Source organism: Crocodylus porosus, unplaced genomic scaffold (assembly GCF_001723895.1).
Source record: "Crocodylus porosus isolate Cpor-Errol unplaced genomic scaffold, CroPor_comp1, whole genome shotgun sequence".
Classification (NCBI taxonomy): domain Eukaryota; kingdom Metazoa; phylum Chordata; order Crocodylia; family Crocodylidae; genus Crocodylus; species Crocodylus porosus.
In genome coordinates, this window is record NW_017728886.1 from 100,371,623 (window position 1) to 100,396,875 (window position 25,253).

General features: G+C 44.8%; 1 protein-coding gene across 2 annotated transcripts in view; it reads left to right on the top strand.

Annotated features, from left to right (window-relative positions):
* RECK (reversion inducing cysteine rich protein with kazal motifs) overlaps positions 1-25,253 on the top strand; it is a 101,689-nt gene that overhangs the window by 60,280 nt on the left and 16,156 nt on the right. For both annotated transcript variants that reach the window (XM_019539784.1, XM_019539776.1), the window contains exons 12-16: positions 2,059-2,199; positions 5,830-6,018; positions 17,016-17,138; positions 17,896-18,067; positions 24,225-24,417. In XM_019539784.1, coding sequence (XP_019395329.1) covers positions 2,059-2,199; positions 5,830-6,018; positions 17,016-17,138; positions 17,896-18,067; positions 24,225-24,417 — 818 coding nt within the window. The remainder of the gene's footprint in view (positions 1-2,058; positions 2,200-5,829; positions 6,019-17,015; positions 17,139-17,895; positions 18,068-24,224; positions 24,418-25,253) is intronic.

Consider the following 25,253-nt stretch of genomic DNA (forward strand, 5'->3'; position numbering starts at 1 on the left):
ACAGTCAGGGCGGCTGGGATCTGGAACCAGCTTCCAAGGGAAGTGGTGCTGGCTCCTACCCTGGGGGTCTTTAAGAGGAGGCTTGTTGCCTACCTAGCTGGGATCATTTGAGCCCAGTCTTTTTCTCCTGCCCTGGCAGAGGGTCGGACTTGAAGATCTATAAGGTCCCTTCCAACCCTACTTCTATGATTCTATGGTTTGCCATTTTATGGCACTGTAAATTACCTGAATAAGAAGTACCCTACTGAAGTACCATTTAGCTGAGTATCCTGTCCCTGACAGTGGCAGAAGTGGATGCTGTACAGAGAGACCATTGAAACAGATATTTCTAATATGATCTATCCCTTATTCAGTACGTTCCCTGGCACCCACTATTTATTGGGTTAGAAATGACAGAAGAAACATCTTTAACCATTCTGTTCAATAGTCATTAATAGATCGATGATCAATGAATTTATCCAGTCTCTTTTTAAACCTGGATATGCTGTCTGCCTCCACCACCTTCTGTAGTAATGAATTCAACAAATGTATTATGTTGTGTAAAAAAACCAAAACAAACAAAAAACCCTTTCTCTTGTTAATTTTAAACTTGCTACCTACTGATTTCAGTAAGTTTTTCCTTGTTCTAGTTTTCTGGGATGTGATGAACACTACTTTTCTGTTCACTTGGGCCCCACCCTTCATGACTTTATAGATCTCTAACACATTCTTCCTTCAGCCTTGTCCTTTCCACACTGAAGAGTCCTATCTTTTTTAATCTTTTCTGGTATGGTAGCTATTCCAGGCCCCTGATCATTTTGATTGCCCTTCTCTGTACCTTTTCTAATTCTACTGCAACATTTTTGAGATGTGGGAACCAGAACTGCACCCAGTATTCAAGATGTGGGCCCAAATTTATGGCACAATTAATCAATATATTATTTGCACCATAAATGTAATCCAGAGCCCTACTGGTTACACTTAATAGATTTGTAATGTCTGCAGGAATCATCTACACTTGTGTGGCCACACAGTGGGTTCTGGCTGGGCTCTGGAGCCCCAGCTTGGCTTAGTGACTATGGTGGCAGCTGCATATGCTCCTTGGGGCAAATGGTGGGGGAGGGGCCAGGGTTGCGCTGCCCTGGACCCTTCTTGGCTGTATGCTCTGATGCATGTGTGCAGCTGCCAACACCATGGAGCCCAGCTGTGTCTCTGGAGCCCAGTGCAGCTTTTTGTAGCCTCCCAGCAGGTGGTGGGCAGCCTGCAGACAGCTGCACTGGGGTCTGGAGCAGTAGCACTGGCTCCACCCCACTCTTGGCAGGGTCACATTCACTGCCCTGACTGGGCAGTTCCTGTCCCTGCCCTACTCCCTTCCTCGCTATGGAGGCTTTCAGTCTGCTGCCTCCCCCCCCCCCAAGCTTAATGGCTGGATGCTGCTCTTTAGGCTGCATTCCTGTAAATCAGCTGTCAGATCATCATCGGCCAATATGACTGATTTTTGGCCACTGGTATCAGCCAAAAAAAATCTTTATCGGTGCACCCCTAGTCAAGATGGGTAATGCTGCTAATGGACCTTATTATTACTGTATTTTCTAACATAGAATACACCCTTCTCCCAAAACTTGGAGTGCTTGTATTAATCAGGAAAGCTGATTTTCTTCCCCAGGTAAAAGCACCCTGCTTCAATTCCTGCTCTACAGGGCAGCAGCTGTGGCATAGTACTATTTTGCTAGCTGTTTCTGCTCGCGCGTGCTTGCTCTGTCTCTCTCTCTTCCCTCCCCCCCCCCAACCTATTGCAGTCCTGGGGACTTTAGTTCTTCTCAGAATTATACATCCACCCCATGAAGAGCAGTCTTTAGAAGCAGATGGGGTTTTAGCTTTAGTAAAGCAGGAAAGGGTGGGTGAGTCAACTGAAGATTAGGCTCTGTCCCTGCTTTATGCAATCATAAATCTGGAACAGCTTTTTTTCCTTCATTTTGCTTTTCAAAAACAAGGTGTATGTTATATTCTGGAGTATATTGTGTATGAGAAAATAAGAGTATTCAAATCACTGTACCTAATCTGTAATTACATTTTCAGGCCCAAGTTCTTTGGGTAACATTGTAGAAGATGTGACTCATCCATGTAACCCAAATCCTTGTGCTGCCAATCAACTTTGTGAAGTAAATAGAAAAGGATGTCAGTCTGGAGAACCTTGTCTTCCCTATTTGTGTGTTCCAGGTAAGGGGTTTGGATATCTATTTATATGTTTGTTGCTGTTAAATTTGAATTGTAGAGAATTTTTCAAATGTGCTGGTAATATTTCAGAAGAAAAAACATTTTAGGATTGTCTCTGTTGCATGGTTTTCCTAAAGATGAGGGTTGTCTTCTGTAATGTTTTCATTACATTATGAAATTGTCTTCTGAAATGTGCCCAAGAGTCTCCCATTTTTCTTTCTCTTTCTCTTCACTTTTATGATGCATGTATTTAGTAGGCCTGTGCAAATAGGGAAGTATTCAATTCAGATTCAGCTGATTCGAGGGACAGTGATTCAATTTGGATCACTGTCCTGAATTAATACTGCTGAATCAGCTTTGGAAGATTCAGTACTGATTTAGAGAGATTCAGTGATTTGGATAGACTGGGAAGAAGCAGGCACAGCTGGGCAGCTGCAGGTTCTCCCACGGCTCCTACAACTGTGCATGCCTCTCTTTGGGTTGGGGGAGCCACGGGAGAAGCCCCCATGGCTGCCCTACCTCGTCCCATTACCTGCCTGGTCCCAGCCTAGTCCTGGCACTCACCAAAAGTAGCAGTAGTGATTGGGGCCTTTGGGTGCTCATGGCAGAGCCCTCCCATGAAGTGGGGGGCAGCGGGGATCGCATCCTCCCCCGCTTGGCACCTATGCTGCAGCTGCCCCAAGGCGCAGATGCAGCATGGCTTGGCAGGGTGCAGCACGCTACCTGAGAGCTGAGGTTGAGTGCTGCTGGGCTCTGGGTGACTGCTGGAGCCCCCCAGCTCCCAGGCAGTGCATAGCACCCTGCCAAGCCATGCTGCATCTGCACAATGCGACAGCTGCCACGTGGGTGTCAAGCAGGGGGGCAATCCTTGCTGCCCCCTGCTGCACAGGGGGGCTCTGCCATGAGTGGCCAGAGGCCCCAATCACTGCTCCGGCAGCTAGTGAGTGGGGGGCTTTTTTTTCCTTTTTTTTTTTTTTAGTGCTGGGAGGCTGGGCTGAGTGGGGGATGGGTACGGGCAGGGTAGCCATGGGGGCTTCTCCTGTGGCTATGCTTGCCTCTGCCCCAGCTGAGGGAGCCACAGGGGCTCTGCCTGCTGCCGCTTACTCAGCCGGCACGGGGGGGGGGGGGCGTGATGCAGGTGTGGCTTGCTCTGGGTGGCAGCAGGGCATACATAGCCCCTGCTCCCAGTGCTGCCATGCCTGTATCAGCCCTGGGAGCAGGGGCCCTGCCCTGCCACCACTTGCCAGGCAGTGGGGAGGGCATGAGATAGTGGTGTGGCAGCACTGGGAGTGGGGGCTATGCCCTGCTGCTACTTCCCCTTACTGCCTGGAATGAGCTGTGTCTGTATCCTGCCCCTCCCCGCCCCAGCTAGGTAAGTGGCAGCAGGGCAGAGCCCCTGCTCCGAGTGCTGCTGCACCCACATTCCCTCCCCCCAGCCCTGGCTGGGCAGCGTGTCCCAGCCCCAATCCCTCCCCCAACCCTATGAAACTTACCAGCTGGAGGCAGCTGTCAGCTGCCTATTTAGTTTATGGCCAAATTGCCAAATCTTTTCCAAATTGATTTGGATGCCTCAAATCAATTCGGAGCTTTTCGGCCCAAATCGGGCCTAATCTCTGAATTGAATCGGCTACCAAAGGTTCGCACAGCCCTAGTATTTAGCTATTCTGTATGTGTTTAGGAAACCAGAAGCCTGGCTTTACTTCGGTTTAGAGTAAATAAAAGTATTCTTTTACAGGTTCTCTGAATTCTGTCAATTATTTAGAATGGGAAAGACAGCGTACTATAAATGTTTCTTAATCAAACATCAGGATGTAGCCAAATATAAGCATCTCTATACACTCATCTGTACCACCTTCTTACACCTGAAACGGATAGACCTGGGAAAATACCCTAGGTGTCCCAAATAAAGGCTTTTTCAGGCCTGGAGTGAAAGGACACCGTGACAGCCCAAGGAGTATATTCTCAACAACTGCTTGACCAGTTGTCTCATCTGTCATACTGTGGGCATTCTAGCATTCTTGTTTTCATTGACTGTGCAAGAAAGTTTGTCCGAGCATGCATGGGGCTCTGTGTGTGAAAACCAACATTATCAAATCTGATTAGAGTTGCACATGTCACCAGTACAGGTCCTCGAGCTTAGGACTCCCATGCTATCTATAAAAATATCCAATTCATCCTGCAGATTTGTCTTCTGCATCATTTCCAAATTCTGAATTGATTTGACATGCACCCTTAATATCGGCAAAGAAATGGATGAATGATAGTGAGAGTTTAATTTGAAAGATAAGGCTGCACTCATAGGTGATAAAATACCTAATTACACAGTAGGATGATTCTCAGCCAGACTCTTTAATTTAAAGTTGCAGGAGCCAGTGACCATTGAACCTTTTCAGTCCTAAGACCATATATAATCATTGCTATTTCTTTATAATCATCTCTGTTCCTTTACTGCTGCAGCTATTCTGCAGCTCCCCCAAATACCATCTGCTCCATCATAAAGGAGAAGAGAGGTAATAGATGGTAGCTTTCTGGCTCTTTCCTGCATCTGTGCTGGAAAGAACATGTGTTGGTTCTCAATTGGTTCTTCCTGAGCCTATGGAAATAGTACAAATTTTGTGAATCTGTGCTTGTTTTGAAATAATGTTTGTTCTACAGGCTAAAAAGTTACATATCACTACATTTAAGATGGCGTCGCCCTGAGTTTTCTTGTAAGAGGTGGATTCAAAATATCTGATCCAGAAACATGCAAACTCATAGCAAATAAAGACAGAAATTGTGTTTCAGAGAATTCTCTAAAGTTTGAAATGTGACTTAATACCGGTCTTTGACACTTATTTTTATTTTTAAAATACTTATTAATAATCATAATCGCTTTAAATATATTTAGAGGCGGAAATGCACAACTTTAATTTCTTGTTCTTTTCACTCTGTCTTCCTCCTACTTATTAATCCTTCCTCTGTTTTTTTATCACCTCTTTTTTTTCCTCCATGTAAGTACTGATTTTCCTTCTCTTCCTCTTCCCCTTAACTTCTGTTTCTTTTTTTTATTTTTTACAATATTCACATAATGAATTCCTCAGTCTCCCCAATATGCATACAAATAAGGAAGTGCGGGCAAGGGAAAAGAAAGACTTGAACATTGCTGCCAGTCTTGAATAAAATATAGGTGCTTGCCCAACTGAAATGTCATGATTATGTATTCTGCCAGAGGATCATGGGAAATTAGAAGAGCGGATTTGAGAGGTATGGAGTTAGCAATTTTCTTTTTGGTGTTTTCATACAAAAATAGTATTTATGCATAGACATCAGAATTTTTATTGGGCAAATTCTTGACATTTCTGCTATGTATGATTGATTTTGGAAATAAAAATGGCTAATTCTAACCTAAAGGTAAGATTATGGATTTGACCCATGTTTTTACTGACAGAGAACCACTTTGTGATGGTAAAATGATACTCCACTGCTTCCAAAATCTACCTTTCATTTTTGTAAAAATGTAGAGGTACATATTGTTTGCATAAATTTAGAGGTAATTTTTTTCTTCAACATCAACAATTATTTATGCATCTTTATTATGCCTAAACATGTATGAAACTCCCTTTTATTGAGTCAGATTCCCTTTTGTGTGTATAGGTTGCAAGTTGGGAGAAGCTTCAGATTTTATTGTACGTCAGGGTACACTTATTCAGGTTCCATCATCAGCGGTAGATGTTGGCTGCTACAAAATTTGTATGTGTGGACATAGTGGACTCCTAGAAAACTGTATGGAAATGCATTGTGTTGATCTCCAAAAATCATGCATTGTTGGAGGAGAAAGGAAAAGTAAGTACTGGACTATAAATGACTGTATACCCATTGTTACATATTGTGGGGATTTATGGTGACCGAGGTCGTCTGGAAGGAGACATGGTGCCCTCAGCACTGCACTGTTTTATATTTTAGCCATTTCAAGTTCTTGGGCAGCATGGATTTGAAGGAATGATACTGCCCAGGACTCCATTCAGTCAATGCACTTGGAATGCATCCAAGTGAGTGCATGTATAGTGCAATGCACAAGAGCATAAATGACTGCCTCAGTTAATCCTGACTTAGATCTAAGTTTTCCCTACAGAATTGGTGGAGTTGCACTGTGCACAATGAAATTATATCGCTGGTACCATCTCTGTAATACAGTGTTGTGTTTGAACAATATATTCTTCATTAAGTGTTTTCATAGGATTTCTGTAAAGAAAATGCCCTCTGCCCATTTAGCTAGGATACTCTAATATGTAATAAATGGCATTTTTAATTTCAGTGCTGTATCTATATGCACTGCATTTCAATAGATTTCATTATTTCATTGATGCTTACAAATGGGTGAACTTAATTCAGCAGTGTACCTCTATATGTTTTGTTGGTTTGATAGAATCAAAAAGATGGTAAATCAAATTAGTGGTAAAATATACTTGTACAGCATTTGCCATGCTTTTACATAATATGACAATTTAAGTTTTCTTTCTTAAAAGGGCAGAAAACCTTATTCTTCATGTTTAATTTGTTTTTTATCATGCATTTTATATGGAACTCACAAGAGGTTACTCATGATAGTAAAGATTATGCTCTGTAGTAAGTATTTGCTGGATGAGGGCCAGTAAAAGGATGCAGCTTGAGATGCATTTAATATTGTAAAACTATAAGTTATTGAAAGGTTGCAAACAAGTAAACAAATTGGGAAAGGCAGAAATTAAGGCTCATTCGTCTCTCTCTCTCTCTCTCAGAGCTTTCGTTCAAGCGCCCCCACTGCCATTTTTAAGGGCCAGGACACTGATCCCCTGGACGAGCTGCCTGTGGCTTCATCTTGCTCACCACCCTGGCCCCAGGGTCCCACTTGCCACCCTGCCCCAGCCCCTGCACCACTCCCTCCCTTATTGTGGAAGTCTCAATCTGGCCTCTCCCCAACACCCTTCCCCTCCACAGACTTGCCTGTAGGGCGTTGCTCTCCATGCTGCCTGGCTGCACTCCTGGCCACATGCGTGCTGCGGCTCGCACTTGCACGTGGCGTCTAAGGGTCCTGGCCAGAAGGCATATTATACTTATCACTACGTTATTGGCTACACTGGCCAAAAAAAAGCTGATAGCTGCTAATGTTAATTTTCCTTATCAGTGCTGATTGGATATGGCACCAATATAGTGGTGCACCTCTAGTATGTGTGTGTCTAGGGGGTCTCATCTACAAAGAACTTTAATTAGTATTTAAACTGATTTTGAATAGGTATAAACACCCATGTAGATGCTCTTTCTGTTAGTAGCTTATTTCGGTCACTTGGTCACACCTTATATCCTGTATATTAGTGTAGTCATTTTTTAACATGTACTCTGGTTTGGATTCTCTGTTTGAGTGGTAAAAATTGTAGAAGTAAGCTCTGGGGAGTAAAAGAAAAAACAGAACACTAGCGCTGGTTATGGCTCAGGAAAGCCTTACTTGAAGAGAGCCCTAAATTATACAAACTAATACATTTTTGAAGAAACCAGACTTGAGAGCTGTGCACACACATGGCAATCTCCCTTCTGTTATGCATGGTCATTATAAAGTGCCATGCACTATTAGATCAAGTGTCCTGACTGATAGGGATCCAATTCAAGATGGTTCAATATAGTGTCATTTCTGTAGCATAATGATGTCTTTTGAGTCTTTCCTCCAAGAAACAGAATGTTTATACCATGTTTTATATTTGAAACTTAGTTTTATAAAAACATTTGTCATGTTACCTGAATTAGCGGTGAATAAACATGTAATTGATATGTTTTCTTGTATCCACTGAAAACTTTAAAGACTTGTTTCTAAAAACTATGTTTGTACACCTAGCTCTTGCAACCTCTTTATGGTATTACATGGTTTTTCATGTAGGCTACTAAACAAACAGGGTTCAAGATCATTTACTAGGTAGGGGCAAATTAAGGACCTAGAGGGAAGTAGGGCAAGGCTAGGGACAGATCAAGGAGAAGGCCAGGTAGAAAGAAGAGGTATGTCTAGGTAGACAGGAGCTAGAAATTGAGAGGGAACTTTGAGGGTGGTTGGGCCCTAAGGTCCTAAGAGACGTAGTTGAGGCAGCAAGTATGGACATCACAACATCCCTATGTTCACATTAAAAAGTGAAAGAAATATGGACTAGATGGAAGTACTGTAAGGCGTGTGCATAACTAATTGAATCATCACACTGAATGAGTGGACATCAATGGCTCAATGTATAGTTGGGTAGAGGTATCAAGTGGTGTTCCCCGGGGGCCTGTCCTGGGTCCAGTATTATTCTGCATGTTCGTTAATGATTTGGATAATGAGATTGAGAGCATGCTTAGTAAATTTACAGATGCCACCAAGATGAGTGCAGTTGCAGACACCGTGGAGGGTAGGGCTAGGATCTAGAATCGCCTGGATAAACTGGAGAAATGGTTTGCAGTTAACCAGATGAAATTGAACATGGACAAGTGCAAAGTCCCGCACTTGAGACAGAATAATTGCATGCATAAATTCAGACTGGGGAATACTCGACTAGGCTGCAGTACTGCAGAGAAGGACCTGAGGATTATAGTGGACCATAATTTGTTAAGAACCAATACATGCTGGGCAGGGGTGGGGGAGGGCTTACTTGGTTGTCTAACAGAAGTGTGTCTTGCAAATCGAAGGAAATTCTTCTTCTTCTCTCTCTTCAGCATTGGTGAGACCTCATTAGGAGTACTGTGTCAAGTTTTGATCTCTACACTTCAAGAAAGATGTAGACAGATTGGAAAGTCCAGTGGAGGAGAACAAAATTATTAGAGGCAGAATTTGAGGCAGGGCTGAAAGAACTAGGATTATTTTGTCTGAAGAAGACAAGTCTGAGGGGAATTTGATTAGAGTCTTTAAATACCTGAAGGGAATTATAATGAGGATGGTGATCGACTTCTTCCTGTGGCTTTAAGGACTGTGACTACTGGGAACAATGATCTCAGACTGTAGCAGAGGAAATTTAGGTTTGGGATTAGGAAGAACTTTCTGGCCAGGGGGGTGGTCAAACTTCACAACAGGTTACTTGGAGAAGTTGTGGACTCTACAGCCTTGGAAATTTTCAAGAGCAAGTTAGGTGGACTTTTGTCTCTGACTAAACCATTGTCCCAGACAATTGTGCCTTGAGCAGGGGGCTGGAGTAGGTGACCTTGTGATGTCCCTTTCAGTGTTAGTTTCCTATGATCCTTTGGAATGGTTCAAGTTAGGTCAGGTTTGCCTGCTTCCATTATTTATAGTAGATGGTACTACTATATTTACTTGAATCTAAGACTAAGGAGATCCCCCCACTAATTAGATTCTATACTGTACATGGAAAGTTTATTAGGGGTGCACTGATAGAGATTTTTGGGGCCAATACCGATAGCTGATATTTAAGGAGGCATATCAGCCAATACTGATCTAATTTCCAATACAGCTGCCTCCAGCTGGTAAGTCTGGTGTGGTAGGAGGGGAGTGGGAAGGGAGGGGCCATTTGGGGGGGGCGCAGATCAATGACCCCCACAGTGAGGGCAGGGGCAGGGGTAGGTGCTCCCCAGGCAGGATGGGGGGGAGTGGCTCCTGCCACTGCTTGCACCCCAGGGGGGCACAGGGGACACTGGGAGGATGCTGCTTCCACCCCAAATTTTGCTGCCGCTCTGCTCCCAGCACCGCTGCCACCAGCCGGCCAGTGCAGCCCCCGTTCTTCGTGGCGCCTGGGTGGAGGTGGAGTGTTAAGCCAGGAATACAGCCAGTTTTTTTATATTGGTACTGATTCTATATTGGACCGCTGTATTGGTGCACCTCTAAAATTTATACATTTGTTATAATTTTCCATATCTAGAATCTAATTGGAGGGTCATCCTTAATTCGTGTCTCCCACCACTGCAGGGAGGCAGCTGGTGGAGGAGGGGAGGTCAAAAAGATTGCCTCCTGCTTATGCCTGCCACCTCTGCCTTCTGCCTGCCCCCCACAGTCTCAGGAGGCCTGGCCTCTTTCCCCCAGCCTATGCTCTTCACTACCCTTCCACCATTCCCCCATCTGCTCCCCCTTTCCTTTGCTCCATGCCAGCAGGCTCCCTCCCCATAGCAGCTGTGCAGGATGCACATTGCTGCCACGGGGCTGGGCTGGGGGTGTGCTCAGTGCTCCAGGCTAAGGTGTGCATGGAGTCTGTCAGCTTGGAGCAAGGGTAAGGGGAGGAGGGAGAGGGGCAGGTAGAAGAGTAGAGGCTATATGAGGAGGGGAGATGGTGGGGAAGAAGCTTCAGGTGGGAGGTGGCAGGGTACATGGGCTCTGGGGTGAGGGGTGGGGGGAAGCAGGCTACAGCCTACAGCCAGACCCCAGGCAAGGGCTCGGGTCTGAACCATGCCAACTGTCTACCCTCCCATCACCCTCAGAAATGATTCTAAGACAAGGGCCTTTCTCCCCCATGTTAAGTGAGGGGGAATCTCATCTTAGAATTGAGTAAATATGGTACTTGCAACTGTTAATGCTGAGTGCTAGGTGGTAGTTAAATAACCTGGCAACCTCTAGGGTGCCAATAGCTTTGGGAAGAGGACTGCCTTAGAGGGAGGTATTACTCTTACCCTTGGTGGAGGAAATGTTGCCAAAAGGTTGTGGTACTTAAGTCCATTCCACGACTGGGTAGTCTGGCCTCTTTAACTGTGGTTGGTAGCTGGTGTAGGAGTAGAGCCCTGATAGACAGACAAATGGATGAACTTTGCTCTGGCAGCTCCTGCAGCCAAGCTAGTTCCAAGCATATTGTGGTCTGCCTTTCCTTTGAATTAAACCAGCAAGGCCAAGAGGGGGATACTGACTTATGGGCAACCCGCTGTCTCCACATATTGTCCAGGCCTTTGAGCCCTGGAGTGGTCAGTCCAGCTTCACTTTACTTTTCAAGCAGGGATTCAACACAGGAGGAAGCAGTTATGAGTTTTAAGTCCAGCTTGTTTAGTGAAGAGAAGAACACTACAGGTTGCTTGTGCCTGTGGGAGAGAGTACTGTATCTCATGGATCAGCTATTGCCTGCCTAAAGGTTGGCAGCCTCCAACTAGCTAGGTGCTGATCCATCATGGTTTGCCTACTTCAGTATATGCTTGGAGCTAAGAGCAAACTCAAAAAACAGATTGCATCATTTCACCAAACAAAAAGAAAAAGAGCAAATCAATACTTCACATTTTAACATGGAATGTTAGGACCGTGCGTGCTAGACTGACTGACAATCTTGTAAATATCTGTGATGCTTGTAAGACAGCAGAGATGCATATAGAATTAAGTAGGTTGAACACTGATGTTGCAATACTGCAAGAGACACACCTGGCCTTGGATGGCTCCTTAAGAGAAACGTACTACACATGTTTCTGGCAAAGGAAAGCTCCTGAAGATGCATGTAAACATGGTGTAGGCTTTGCTGTTAGAAATCTCAAAATGATCAAGAATCCATATAATGGTTCTGAAAGGAGTCTTACACTTTGTCTTTATACTTCAGAAGGCAAAGTCACTTCAGTGGGTAACTATGCTCCAACACTTTACTCTTAAAGATCATGAATACCTGGCCAATTTGCCTGAGCTCACATAACACAGAATGTATGGATGTTAAGGGGCAAAAGCTGTTGGAATTCTGCTCTTACCATAACTATCATGGTGACAGGACTGGCCCTGAAGATGGCTCCATTACCCCTAGTAGCGAATAGGGCTGTGTGAAGCTTCGGTCCCTGATTCGATTCGGCCTGATTTGGTGGCTGAATCCAAATCCAGTCAGAGGATTCTTTAATCTCTACGAATCAAATCGGAACCCTCCGAATCAATTTGGAAAGATTCAGAGATTCGGACCTAGACACAGCTTTAAATGTTTTTCTACATACCTCTGGGTAGCAGGTGGCTCATGAATGCTACGATGCTGGGGTGCATGGAGCACCCCACAGAAGCATGGGGGGTTCCCCAGCGTGCTTGGCAGCAGACCCAGAAGTGGACCAGAAGTGCTTCTGGTCCAGTTCCGGATCTGCCAGGAAGCGCACTGCCTGCCCCCTCCGGATCTCCCCAGTTTGGCGACTGGTGCCTTCTGAGTCTGGGGGAGGGGGCATCCAGGGTACCCCCATGGCCAGTCGCCGGGGTGAGGGGGGCCCCCCGAGCATGCTCTCCAGCAGACCTGGAAGTGGACCAGAAGTACTTCCACTCTACTTCTGGGTTTGCTGCTGAGCACGTGGGCTGCCCCCCCTCCCCCCCAACTCCTGTGGGACACTCCATCCGCCCCAGCATCACAGCGTTCACAAGCTGCACTGGTACCTTGAGGTATGTAGAAAAAACTTTTAAAGCTGTTATGTCTGAATCGCTGATCCTCCAAATCAGCATCGAATCTTCAGATTTGGATTAGGCCAAATCGAATTGGGGACAGTGATCTGAATCAACTAGTCAAATCACTGTCCCCTATTTGGGCTAAATCCAAATTTGGATTGAATAGGGTCCACTTTGCACACCCCTAGTAGCAAATTAATCCTGCCCCTAACTCCAGTTCTTCAGTTTTTGTTGCATCTCCTGCCACTCCTTGATACAAGTGTTATAGCACATAGGAAGGCTGTGTCCAGAGTCTTAGAGTGGTCCTCATGGTGCTGTCCATAGTCTCACTTCACTTACTCAGTTTGGCCTCCAGTTACGATCACCAACTCATTCTTTCAAACAAAGCTGTGCCATAAGGTATCCCAGAGGCCCCCAAGATCTGACCACTGGCATCAATTGAACCTCTTCATCACTAGGCAGTCCAATCTCAGTAATATCCTCTTCACTTGTAGCTACCATAATGCTGATTGTGACACTGATCACTCATTTGTGATCACCTAAAATCAAACTGAAACCAAAGAAAAGCTTCTGCTCTAAGTATCAGTGTTTGCTGTGTATTAACATCACCAATTTATCTGATCATAAGAAAACCTTGCAGTTTATGGATGCTCTGGAGGATGCTGTCAGAGCTGCCTTTGTGTGAAACTACAGAAGAGAAATGGGGAAGCCTTGAAAAAAATGATTTATGTCACTGCTGACTGTATTTGGCAAACAGGTCAGAAGAAACTGGGATTGGTTTGAACTGCATTCACATGAATTGATTCCATTTATCAAGGTCAAACAAACTACTATGTTAACTCACAAGAAGAATGCCTCAGATGGAACTTCAAGGGAACTGAGGAACGCAAAGAATGTCCAGCATGTCTCAAGATGCTGCACCAATGATAATTGGCTGTAATTGAAAAAATCAATCTGTACTTGACACTGGAAGCGTGAGGCAATCAGGAAGGGGATAGGTCCAACTGCAAAGAAGTCAGTTCTGTTAAAGACGACATCAGGAGACGTTATAACAGACTGAAAACAACAGATGGGCAGACGGGTAGAACATTAGCTTGAATTTTATTCAAGGGAAAGTGTCAGTAATGCATCCTTTAATTCTATTGAGGATCTATCTGTCTTTGAAGAACTCGATGATATTTCTTCTGTTGAAGATTTGAGTCGGGCCATGGACAATCTGGCCAGCGGTAAGACCCTAGGAAAAGATAGCATTCCCGTGGAAGAGATCAGGTGTGGAAAACCTATGCTGCTTTCCCATCTATATGATCTTCTTGCTCGCTGCTGGACAATGGGGATAGTGCCATTTAAATATATGAGATGCCAGTATAGTCACTTTGTGCAAGAATAAAGGCAACCACAACAACTGTAGTAACTATCCTTGTATTTCAGTATTAAGTACTGTTGGAAAGATCATCACTTAGTAATGGTCAGAAGACTTCAGATCCTTGCTGACCTGTATTTATCTGGAGTCACAGTGCAGCTTCAGATCTAGTACATCCACCATCTTATGATCTTCTCATTCTGACAAATACAAGAAAAATGTAGGGAACAAAGGAGATTTCTCTATGCCTCCATCATTGACCTGACCAAGACCTATGACCCTCTCAGCAGAAAAGCTCTCCATGTTATTGGAAAAGATTGGCTGTCCACCAGAACTCCTCAATATAATCCGCTCTTTCCATGATGGAATGCAGGGCGTGGTCAGTTATGATGGATCAGTGTCTGAGGCTTTTGAAATTTGAAGCAGAGTCAAGCAGTGCAATTGTCCTTGCCCCAACCCTGTTTGGGATTTTCTACTGGTTTCTTCTGGCATACACTTCTGGGTCTGCTGCTGAAGAAATCAATTTCTCATCTGGGCATGCATGTAAATAATTCAACCTCACATGCTTTAAAGCAAAGGCTAAAGGTAGAAAGTTTTGTTTCTTGAGCTGTTGTTTGCCTATGATGTTGCACTGATATCCCACGAAGAGTGACTTTCAAAGTCTCATCAGTTGCGTTGCTCATACCTACCAAGAGTGTGATCTTACAGTCAGCATCAAAAAGGCCAGGGTTATGGGCCAGAACATTGATTCACTGCCAGTGATTACAATAGGTTAACATGCACTGGATGCAAGTAAATGCCTTGTTATCAAGAATGTGTCACTTGAGGTTGAACTTGAATACCTATATTGGCACACCGTCAGGTATCATGAGCATGCTAGGCAAGCAAGTGTGGAACAACAACAAACTGACTGTTAAGACCAAGGTCACAGTATATCATGCTTGTGTCGATGCTCTTTTATACAGCAGTGAATGCCTACCAAGACATACTGTATTCAAGAGAAACTCTTCAACAGCTTTCATGTACATTCTTTACTGTATTTTAGGAATTTCCTGGTGGGACAAAGTTGCCTACGCTGAGGTCTTGGAATGTGCCAACATTCTGAGCATCCACTCTCTTCTTAGTCACTGTTGATTTCAGTGGCTTGGTCATATGCAGAGGATGGACAATAGCCATACACCCAAGGATCTTTTATGTGGAAAATCCAGCAGGCACTGTGTGCTGCATGGTCCTGGCGTGGCCAGAGTAGGCATCTGTTCTGGGCACTCTGAGGCACATGCTGGATCCAGCATGGAGCAGATGCATGCCGGGGTAGGCACCGTGTGCAGTACTGTAGGAAGGAAATGCTTGTGCCTGGGGCAAGCCTGCGGCAGCAGCCCATCCTTGTCCCACACAGATCTGGGGGTCACATGCCGCTCCATGCTTGCCCGAGAGTGCACACAGCAGTGGGAACTACTCTTCTCCCCACCTCCACCCCCTATAAATGATCCACTTGCAGCTCTGTCCTGCGCCCTGCCTTGGCTGGGCAGCACCTGTTGGTGCTTCTTTGGCGCCTGGGGCAGTCGCCCTGCTCGGCATCCCCTTGCTATGGTGCTGGCTGTGTGCACTGCATTCCTCAGTGGCTGGTCTGGGATATGTGCTGCATGTGGCTCCCCCTCCAGCCACTCCAGGGCACATGCTGGATCTGGCATGCGGAGGCTGGTTTGAGTCCAATCTAGCCTGTGGACTGGCTAGATGAATTTGACACTCCTGTATTCCAAGTTACAAAGAAAAGAAACAGCAGGGCAAGTGAAGTGTACATGATAATGGTTTTAAGAAGCAGCATTTGAAGTTTACCATAGCCATAAAAACTTACAGTATTTTCTGGTTTTATTCATTGCTAGTTCAGTTAATATGGCAAACGTTTGGTTTAAAAAAACAAAAAACAAACTAGCCCTAGTTTTAAATGATTGACCCTTATCTGTAAATTCAATTTAAATTCATATCTGAGATCATCATATTGTAGCAATATGGTCATGCCTGTATCATTTTGAACTGACTCCAAATCTTAAATAATTCAGAACATGAAGGTCCCTTGTCATGCCATGTTTTATACTGTTAACGAGGCCCACAATTCTGTTCCCTATATCCTGCTGTATTTGGCTAGCAGCTCATTTCTTTGGGAATCCCAAGTGGAAGTGAACATTCATGCTAATTTTTGCAAAGAGATCTAAAACTATCACTCATTATTTTAGTAGGGTTTTCCAAAAAGCTGAGTATTCCCTCTCTTGCACACAGCTTTTTCTCCAAATCATGGATGCTCACTGCCCTCTTCACCCAGCTTCCTTCTTCCTTGTCTACAGTTAAAAAGGGACCTATCTACTAGGAGAGCATGTATGTTTGTTTCTCTTTCCTATCTAAGTTTAATTTTTCTCTTTGGAGTTGCACCTGAGGCTTTTAGATGTTACTTACACCATGAGGCTACAATCTACCGTAGTTATATGGCAGAAGAGTTCTTTCTGTTGACTTGGCTATGCCACTGTCCTAATGATGGATGATGTTGAATCATCAGTTGGGATCTTGTTCAGGATGCACTGGGTCTGTTTCTTCACACTTTTTGAAAAAAACCTTTTAATGGCATTTGTAAAGCAACATAAATATAAATTAAAAAAAGGGGTATGTTTCAAAGATGCTTAGTAAGTACAATTCAAGTGAAAAATATATAATTATACACATTGTTAATGCATTAAAAAATTGGGATGGTCCGCTAAACTTCTATAGAAATATTTTTGTGTAAGCCTTGTGACCGTTTAACATTTTTATTTCCCAAGTAATTCTTATTGTAACCTTAATGCTGTTTTAGAATGTGGTTCATTTATAAAGATTTTAATGAAGCAGAGACAACAAAGACACTGTCTTTTCAGTATTTTCCCTTCTTGTGTATTACTAAAAAAGATAGCAAGTGGCCTTTCCTGAAAATTAAAAAACAAATAAAACAAGCATTTGAAAAAATAGGCATTTCTGTTCCACAGAAAAATACTTCAGAACGTTTTATGAATATGAGAGAAAACGGAAACAATTTGTCATTTGAATTCTACAATGTTAACCATTGAAAGCATCTAGTCTTAAGCAATGTTTTTTGGCATGTGTGCACATATGTACTTACTTAACTTCTTTTATTTTAAGGTCATGGAACATCCTTTAATATAGATTGTAATGTGTGTTCTTGTTTTGCTGGGAGCTTGATATGTTCCACTCGTCAGTGTCTAAACGAACATAGTTCAGACGACGAACGTCGCATATTTACAGGTAACTCTCTCCAAAATACAGAAGGGTTAATTTCATTATTCATTTGTGCTTTAAGGGCACATCACAAACAAGCACACACATGCAGACATTCACCATACTACTAATTTGCATCACAGTGGGTTATTTTGCCATCAGAGATCCTGGTGTCAAAAAAACCTGTGCTAGAAAAGAGTGGGGTTGTGCACGTGGTGGTAGCATGCACCACCAGAAACTGGAGCCTGGCTGTCCAGAGCCATGCTCTGGCTGCTGGCTAGGCTCCATGCACCCAGATTGCCAGCCCCAGAAGGCCCCCAGGATCTGAGGTAAGGCTGCTGGGGCCAGCCCAGGTGCTGGCCTCTGTCTTCCCTGTCCCAGCTGGGGCAATTTGTCACATGCCAGGGTGCATGTGGAGGGGGTGTTCCCCGGGGATGAGTAGCTGTGGCACAACTGTGTGCTGCTGCTGTTTGTCCCTGGGGAAATGCAGGTGTGCACTCATCTGGATGTGCCCTAAAAGTAACATAAAAAAGACTAGTTTCTCTTCTTTTTGCAGCTTGCTCAGAAACACACTTTTGCCCTGTTTTTACTATATTTTTGTACTCAGTTGATGACAAAGATCATTAACTGACTTGCTTACAATCAGATGATATACAGTTTGCCCTGGACCACTAAATCCCAATTACTGCTCCAACTCCTCAATACAGGGGCCTTCATAATTTGAACATTTTCTGCCAGTTAAAGTAAGCAAGCTATATTCCTAATCTGTATATTATATTTACAGGTCTGCCATGTAACTGTGCTGATCAGTTTGTTCCTGTATGTGGCCAAAATGGACGTACATACCCAAGTGCATGCATAGCTCGATGTGTTGGGCTTCAGGATTATCAATTTGAGTTTGGAACATGCATTTCCAAGGATCCTTGTAACCCTAACCCTTGTACCAAAAATCAGAGGTAAAACATTTAATTTACAAGCTCCTTTTTGGAATTTTCAATTAATAAATGAGGTTATGCTTGCTTCTGTGGTAACTATCTCATATAATGATAACAGCGTTTCATTCTTGGCTAGATTATAAGTAACAGTGTGGGAATATATGAGACATTAAATCTACAAAAGGAATACATAGTTGAAATCAGAATGGCACTCGATGGCTTATGGGATTCAAAATAAATGTTGGACATTCACCTCTTTGTTCAAAACACAATGTGATATCTGTACCTTTTAGCTTTTAGAGAAAGTGAGAGAGTCAGGACATTTGTATGCAGTTACAGTTCTACCACTTCTTCCTTGAATAATTTCTGTGTTTCTTTATTTGTAAAGTAAGACCACTGACAGATGTTCATTTAAAGCAGGGACAGGCGAAGTCCAGCCTGCATACCAGATCAGGCCTGCGGCGGACTCTGTTTCTCAGCAGCCCCTCCCCACATCACTGTGACTGGTTTCCATGGAGACCCTAAGAGCTACAGGGCTGTGACAGCCCGGGGCCAGGATTTCCATGGAGGCTGGCCCGAGCAGCACTGGCAAGGGGGTATGGCTGGGTGGGGAGCTGCTCCAGGGTTGATGCCATAGAGTTGCGTGCAGGGGTGCCTGTGGAAATAGGAAAGGATGAGTTAATCAATATTCAATAGAGAAGCCAGGGCAGGCAGCACTCTGATGTGTGCTAAATGGACAGTCTGATGGAAAATGGTCTCATGCTCCAAGTAATTGCTGGTCTAAGGAGTACTATTGCTAAAATTGTAATAGAAAAGGACATATCCACAGAGTATGCCATGCTAAGAGCAATAAAGAAGAGCGTTCAGTAAGGGATACAAAAGGGAATAACAAGGTATATTTAATAGATAGGGACAGTAGTAATACAGGTAGTAACAATGGAATCTGGGACTATCTCGTATAAACAGGAGTGAAAAATCAGCCATCTGGCTGATGCCCTGGGTTGTTTGGAAGAGCCCTTAAAATGGATAGATAGAGGCCGTACAGTGTCTGGTATCTCGCATTCTGAAAATAAAAAAACATTGTGTGGAATTAAAGGAGACCCCAGTGTTGTTAAAAATGCATGGGAGAGAAAATTGTGCCAAAGGGAGTGATATTAGTCCCTGTCGAATATAATGATAAGTAATGCCTCTTAGACACATACATAGGAACCTACCAAAATCACGGTGGAAGTACATTGCACGATGGCTCCCTTAGTTTGCCCTGTGTGCTCCCTGCTGCTGGTTGGTGGAGGGGCCCTGCTGCTCGCCACTTCTGATCTGCGGGGAGGCAAAAACCACCATTTAAAATAAGCTGTAGTTTTTGCCTCCTGGCTGATCAGCAACAAGCAGCAGGGCTACGGGGACCCTTTGGTCAATCAGCAGCAGGAGGCAAAAACTGCACCATATTTAAAACTGGTTTTCACCTCCCCACGAATCAGGGGTGAACGGCAGGGGAAAGTGGGGAATGCATTGGGAAAACTACAAGATTAAAGGAGCCACTGTGCAGTGTACTTCTGCCACAATTTTGGTAGGTCCGTATGTATATGACATTGCAAAAGGGGGACCTGCTGTCTGGGGTTGGGAATGGTTAAAAGAGTTTCCTCTCAAATTGTGTTAAGATGCTGTAGACCCTTTCAAAGGATCCTGCAGAAACTAACACGAATTAGATGGGATATTGAACCTGGTTTCTGAAGTGTTCAGAAAAGGCATAGGAACCTTACAACACATTAAAACTAAGATAATGATAGATAAAAATGCCTAGGCCATGTTTAAAAAAAAATGGCCAGTTCCTTATAGCCTGTGGGCCAAGGTAGGTACAGAATTGGGCCCTTTTAAAGAGAAAGCATACTTTCAAAAGTAGCCTGGACTGAGTGGGTCAAGCCTGTAGTGGTCAAGTGGGTGGGGGGAGTGGTGTGGTAAGGGTATTTGGAAACTATAACTATAAGGTTACTATAAACCCTGCTCTGAAGGTTGATAAATATCCTCAAATTGAAGGTTTGGGTATTTTTGCCATATTTGTAGGGGGGCAGAGATTTAACAAAACCAATTTAGCACAAGTTTACTGACAGATAGAAGTAGAAGAAGATTCAAAGGGGTGTCATACCATAAATAAAAATCATGGTGGTGATATCCATAATATACAAAAAGGGTTAATCATAGACTCTTCTGCTGTGGGGGAAAGGAGTGTCACGGGTGCTGCTTGGCTCAGCTTCTCTTGGGTATGTTTCTAATGACATACGTAAGGAGCCTCCTGATGTGCATCTCCACTCTTTCCATTTTATGCCTACCTATCAGGCTTATCCCACCAGACATCAGGACAACAGCAACAAACAAAATAGAATGAGCTTCACAGACCAAAAATAAGAGGCACCCACTGCATTGCTACATTGTGGCTCCTAATAGTCTAAAATTATGGGAATGTGTCTTTTTTACAACACAACTACTGGATGAAATACCAACAGCCAGATGAACAAAGATGTGGCAGTCACAACTAGAGATGACTTAGGCAGGAGTTAGGAAAAATAACAAAACTGCCAAACATCTTCCTGTAGGCACAGAGATTGATTGGCTAACATGGAGAAGCTTGCACTGCCTCTGGAAAAGGGTTGGCAAGACTAAAGTTAACTTGGAACTGTGGGGATACACTTAACATTGCAATCACCATGTGTGACAGTGGAGGAAACTTTCAGACTGTGGAACATGTACTGGTCTGCCCATGGAAGGGGGAACCATTTGCTACCAAGGACTTCACTAAGGCTACAGATCAAGCAATAGTTTCTGCCCATTTTTGGACTCAAATTTGAGCATGGGGACAAGATACGAGAAGAAGATCTCACTGCCTGGGTGCTGGATGGCTCTTGCAAAGTGAGAGTGTTCAACCCAGGTCAGATTCTCATTCAAAGCAAAAAATGCTCTACCAGTGGTACTTGGCAAAATGGACATATTTTTTTCATCCTTGTGCAGGGAAAGGAATATTGACCTCGTTAAGTCTCCCATTCCAGAGATCCTAGATTATAATGATTTGTCCCCCAGCTCAGGTATGGTCCATTTGGCAGTAGTCTCAGCTTCCAACCCACCAATCAAGGGATGACATGCATTCTCTCACCCAACACTCCTTGTGACTTGAGTCTAGTCTTCACAGTCCTGATAAGAGCGCCACTTGAATCCATGTTAATGAACTCTTTCCTGCACCTTTCCTTAAAAATGGTGTTCTTGCTAGCAATCACATTGGCAAGTTGAGTGGGTGAGATCCAGGTAGTCAGGACAAATCTCACCCATGTTGTCTTCTGTCAAGGAAAAAATAATTCTGAGTCCTCAGGCCTAGTTCTTAATGGACCTTCACTGCATTTTTTGGATGTGAAGGGGACACTGGCCCATTACCAGAACAAAACTATTAAAAATATATATATTCCCTTTAGCTGTCTGTATTCATACCTGAGAGATCCCAAGCACAGCGATGTCAGACAAGAGATTATCCAAATGGATCTCAGCCTGTACGAAATTTGTTATGAGATTGCTAAAGTGAACCCTTTATGGGTAATAAGGGCGCATTTATATCTGAGGCCATGCTACTCCCATAGCATGTCTGGGTGGTGTTGCCATATCTGATATCTGCAGGACTGCTGCTACCTAGAGCTCTGTTCATACCTTTACAAAGTGTTACGCTATTGGAAGCTTCTGTGGCAGGTGCCATACTTGGTAGATGGTCATTCAGTTGCTGTTTGCCTTAGGGAGTGTGGTGCCCACTTCAGTTTGTTGGGTCTGTTTTGCCATCACCCACCAGCGAGAATGACTAACTGTCCACACACAGACAAAAGAGAAAGCAAAAATTCCTTATCAGTAACTGGAGATCTCTGAGATGTGTTGTTCTCACACAGTTTGAATTCTGCTATCCATCCGTTCTTCCTTGGAATGATAAATAATAGAAGACTCTGTTGTTGAGAGAAAACTGAGGAGGAGGAAGTGTACCTCTCCCTTTATCCCAAAGGTGGGCAAAATACAGCCAGCAGGCCAGATCGAGCCCACAGCAGGTCTTTATCCAGACTGCGGTGGGTTTCTCGGTCCCACTTGGCCCAAGCACTGTCCAGCTGTGGTCTGTCCTGCCACCTCCGGGGCACATGGTAGGGTTGGGGCAGCTTCATAGCTGGACTGCCTTTTTCTGGCTGCCACTGCTTCTGGCCCCAGCCCCACGGTACTGGCAGGGACCCACACTGTACAGCTCTGACCCTGCACGCTCCATGCCTGCTTCAGGCTCGCCCACCCAGACTCAGCAGCAGCAACGTGGGACGGAAGCTGCTGCTCAGTGTTGGGTAAAAGCAACCCGTTCCCCTCACCATTCCAGCACTTCTTCGTGTAGCCATCTAGAGCCCATGCCAGGCTGAGCTGCCCTGCATCTGCTCTGTGCTGTTACCACTGCCCCACCGGCCATCCCAGAGGCAGTGGTGATGGCAGCAGAGACACAGGGCAACCTGGCACAGGCTCCAGGTGGCTGTACAAGGAAGCACTGTGTGGGCGAGAGGCCACTTTTACCCAGCGCTGAGCAGTAGCTTCTGTCCTGTACTGCCACTGCTGAGCCTGGGTGGGTGAGCCCAGAGCAGGCTCAGGGTGCGTGGGGTTGGGCCTGTGAAATGCAGGTCCCTGCCAGTAGCATGGAGCTGGGGCCGGCAGCGGCAGCAACTGGAAGGAGCTGCCACCTCCTAAGCTGCCTAGAAAGGCAGTTCCATTGCAGAGCTGCCCCAGCCCCTCTGCATGCCCAGGGAGTGGCAGGATGCGCCACGGGCAGGCAGTGCATAGTGGACCAGGTCCAGGCTGTGCCCGGGTTCTAGTTGATCCACTCCGATGGGGGTGAGTCTGGAGCAGGCGTGGGGCACATTGAGGCTGCATGCTTTTGGTACTGGTGGGGAGGTGCTCCAGGGCACACAGGCTCTGGGCTGTTGCAGGGTGGGGGTGGGGGCTGAACAGGTCAGGGGGACATGTGAGGGAAACTCCCATGCACACCCCATCATACCTGCAAACTCCACACTCACACCCTCCCCTACATGCAATCATACCCCCCACAAACCCCATACCCACCCATACCTTCACCCATACACGCAACCACGTATCTCCGGGGGGAGCACTGTGCACTGGTACACTTGAACACTGCACCACACACGCATGCACCCATGCCCCCCACACATACTTCCTGTGGACACCCCCAGCCCCCCTTGACACACCCCACAGCCCCCACAAATGCAGTCCCCCACAAGCCCTCCATACCCATTCATCCACATCCACACACCCCCACCCTCTCCCATGCTTCACATCTACACACACCTACAACCCCCCACCATATACAAGAGTAAGACTTCATTTTGAGCTATTTTGCAATCACCTTTATATACACAACAAAACACACGCAAATTAGGACAAATATATATATTTAAAATAAAATTAAAATATGCTATTGTCAATGTTTGATTTTTAGTATATAGTTTGGTGTTTTTTCTGGTTCCAAGATGGCAAACCCCTTCCCCAGTACTTCTGGGGGCAAGGGGAGGGACTTCCAATGGTAGTGGTCAGGGGTTAGGGGATGGGACTTCTGGTTCCAAGATGGCAGCTGGTGGGGGGAGGGGGCACCTGTCAGGTGGTAGGGCTACCCTTGCTCGCCAGAACTCATTAAGTGGCCTTCCAGCCAAAATAAATTGTGCACTCTGCTTTATCCCCTCAGTACAAGGGTATGAGCAAGGTGGGGCTAGCGCCCACTCTGCAGATACTGGTAAGGCAAAAAACGAGTTTGTGGTCAAAGCCCTGAGTATGAAACACCCACAAATGACAACATATATAGGGGCGATAGGTTCAGTTGCTGGTAAGTAATTTCATTTTTTAGCAAAGTTTTGTCAGAAACCCACCTCGGAACATTTGGAGGGAAGTCAATTTTTGTCTGAAGCTCAACTCAGGATCATACAATGTGACAAAATTTTATGCATTCCTGTACTGATTCCAAGTTTCCAATGAAACCTCAAATTAGGCCACCTAAAACATTTGTAGCTCTGTGTCTAGCTCTAAAGCATAAGAAAGATTGCCAAAAGATTATATTTCTGATATTGTTTTAAGTTAATAGATATGTGTAATGTGAAAAACTTGTTGATTTGTACAGATGCATACCAAAGAAGCAGGTTTGTTTGACTAGTTTTGAGAAGTTTGGATGTAGCCAGTATGAATGTGTGCCAAGGCAATTCAACTGTGACCAGCTGCGAGATCCTGTTTGTGATACAGACAATGTGGAATATAATAATCTGTGTACATTGTACCAAAAAGGAAAGAATATATCATATAAGGGTCCATGCCAGGTATGAAATAATTACTGCAATATTTATCAAATGTTCACCATTTTCTAATGTTTTATTTTTAGTTGTTGTATTTGACCACAGTTTGTTTTCCAGTTTGCCAAGATGCCGCATGAAAATTGAAGCTTTCTGAGACCTGGGTCTAAATCCTGTTTTACTTTATGTACCTACATGATACATACACTGCTGCATACCATCAGGTTTCAGCACTTACAGGCTGGGAGACCTGAGTTCTAAACCCTCCTAGCCCAGAGGGGATTTGAACTTGCACCTCCTGCTTCTCAGCAAAGTGCTATAACCACCAGCCCTAGGCTTAAAGAGCGAATGTAGAGAATGTGCATTCTTGTCCTCCTTCTCCTCTGTCCCATTCCTCCTCTGTGTTTTTTTTCTGAAATTAATATTCTGGGATTTATCTGGCCTTACACGTATGTGCCTAGGCAATTCTATTTTGCCCCACAGTTGCCAGGATGGAGCACAGCCCTACATGCACTGCGCAGAGTTGTCTGTGCAGAGCTGAGTAACAAACTCTGCATAAATCAGAGGCAGGCAAAATACGGCCTGTGGGTGACATCTGGCCTGCCGGGCCATTCTATCTGGCCCGCAAGGCCCCTAAAAAAATTTACTAAATGAATATTTATTCACTCCCAGCTGCCTGTCAAAGCTGATGGGAGTCGGGGGCAGTAGGACCCAGAGGGAGCCCACAGCAGGCTTGAGCAACACAACCCTGCCCCACCCCCAGCCAGTTCCCTGCTTTCTGCCCCTGCCCTGCTCTAGCACCTGTGGCTCCCAGCTGCATCACTGGACTGGAGCATGGAACTGCACTGGTACGGGGTGGGGGG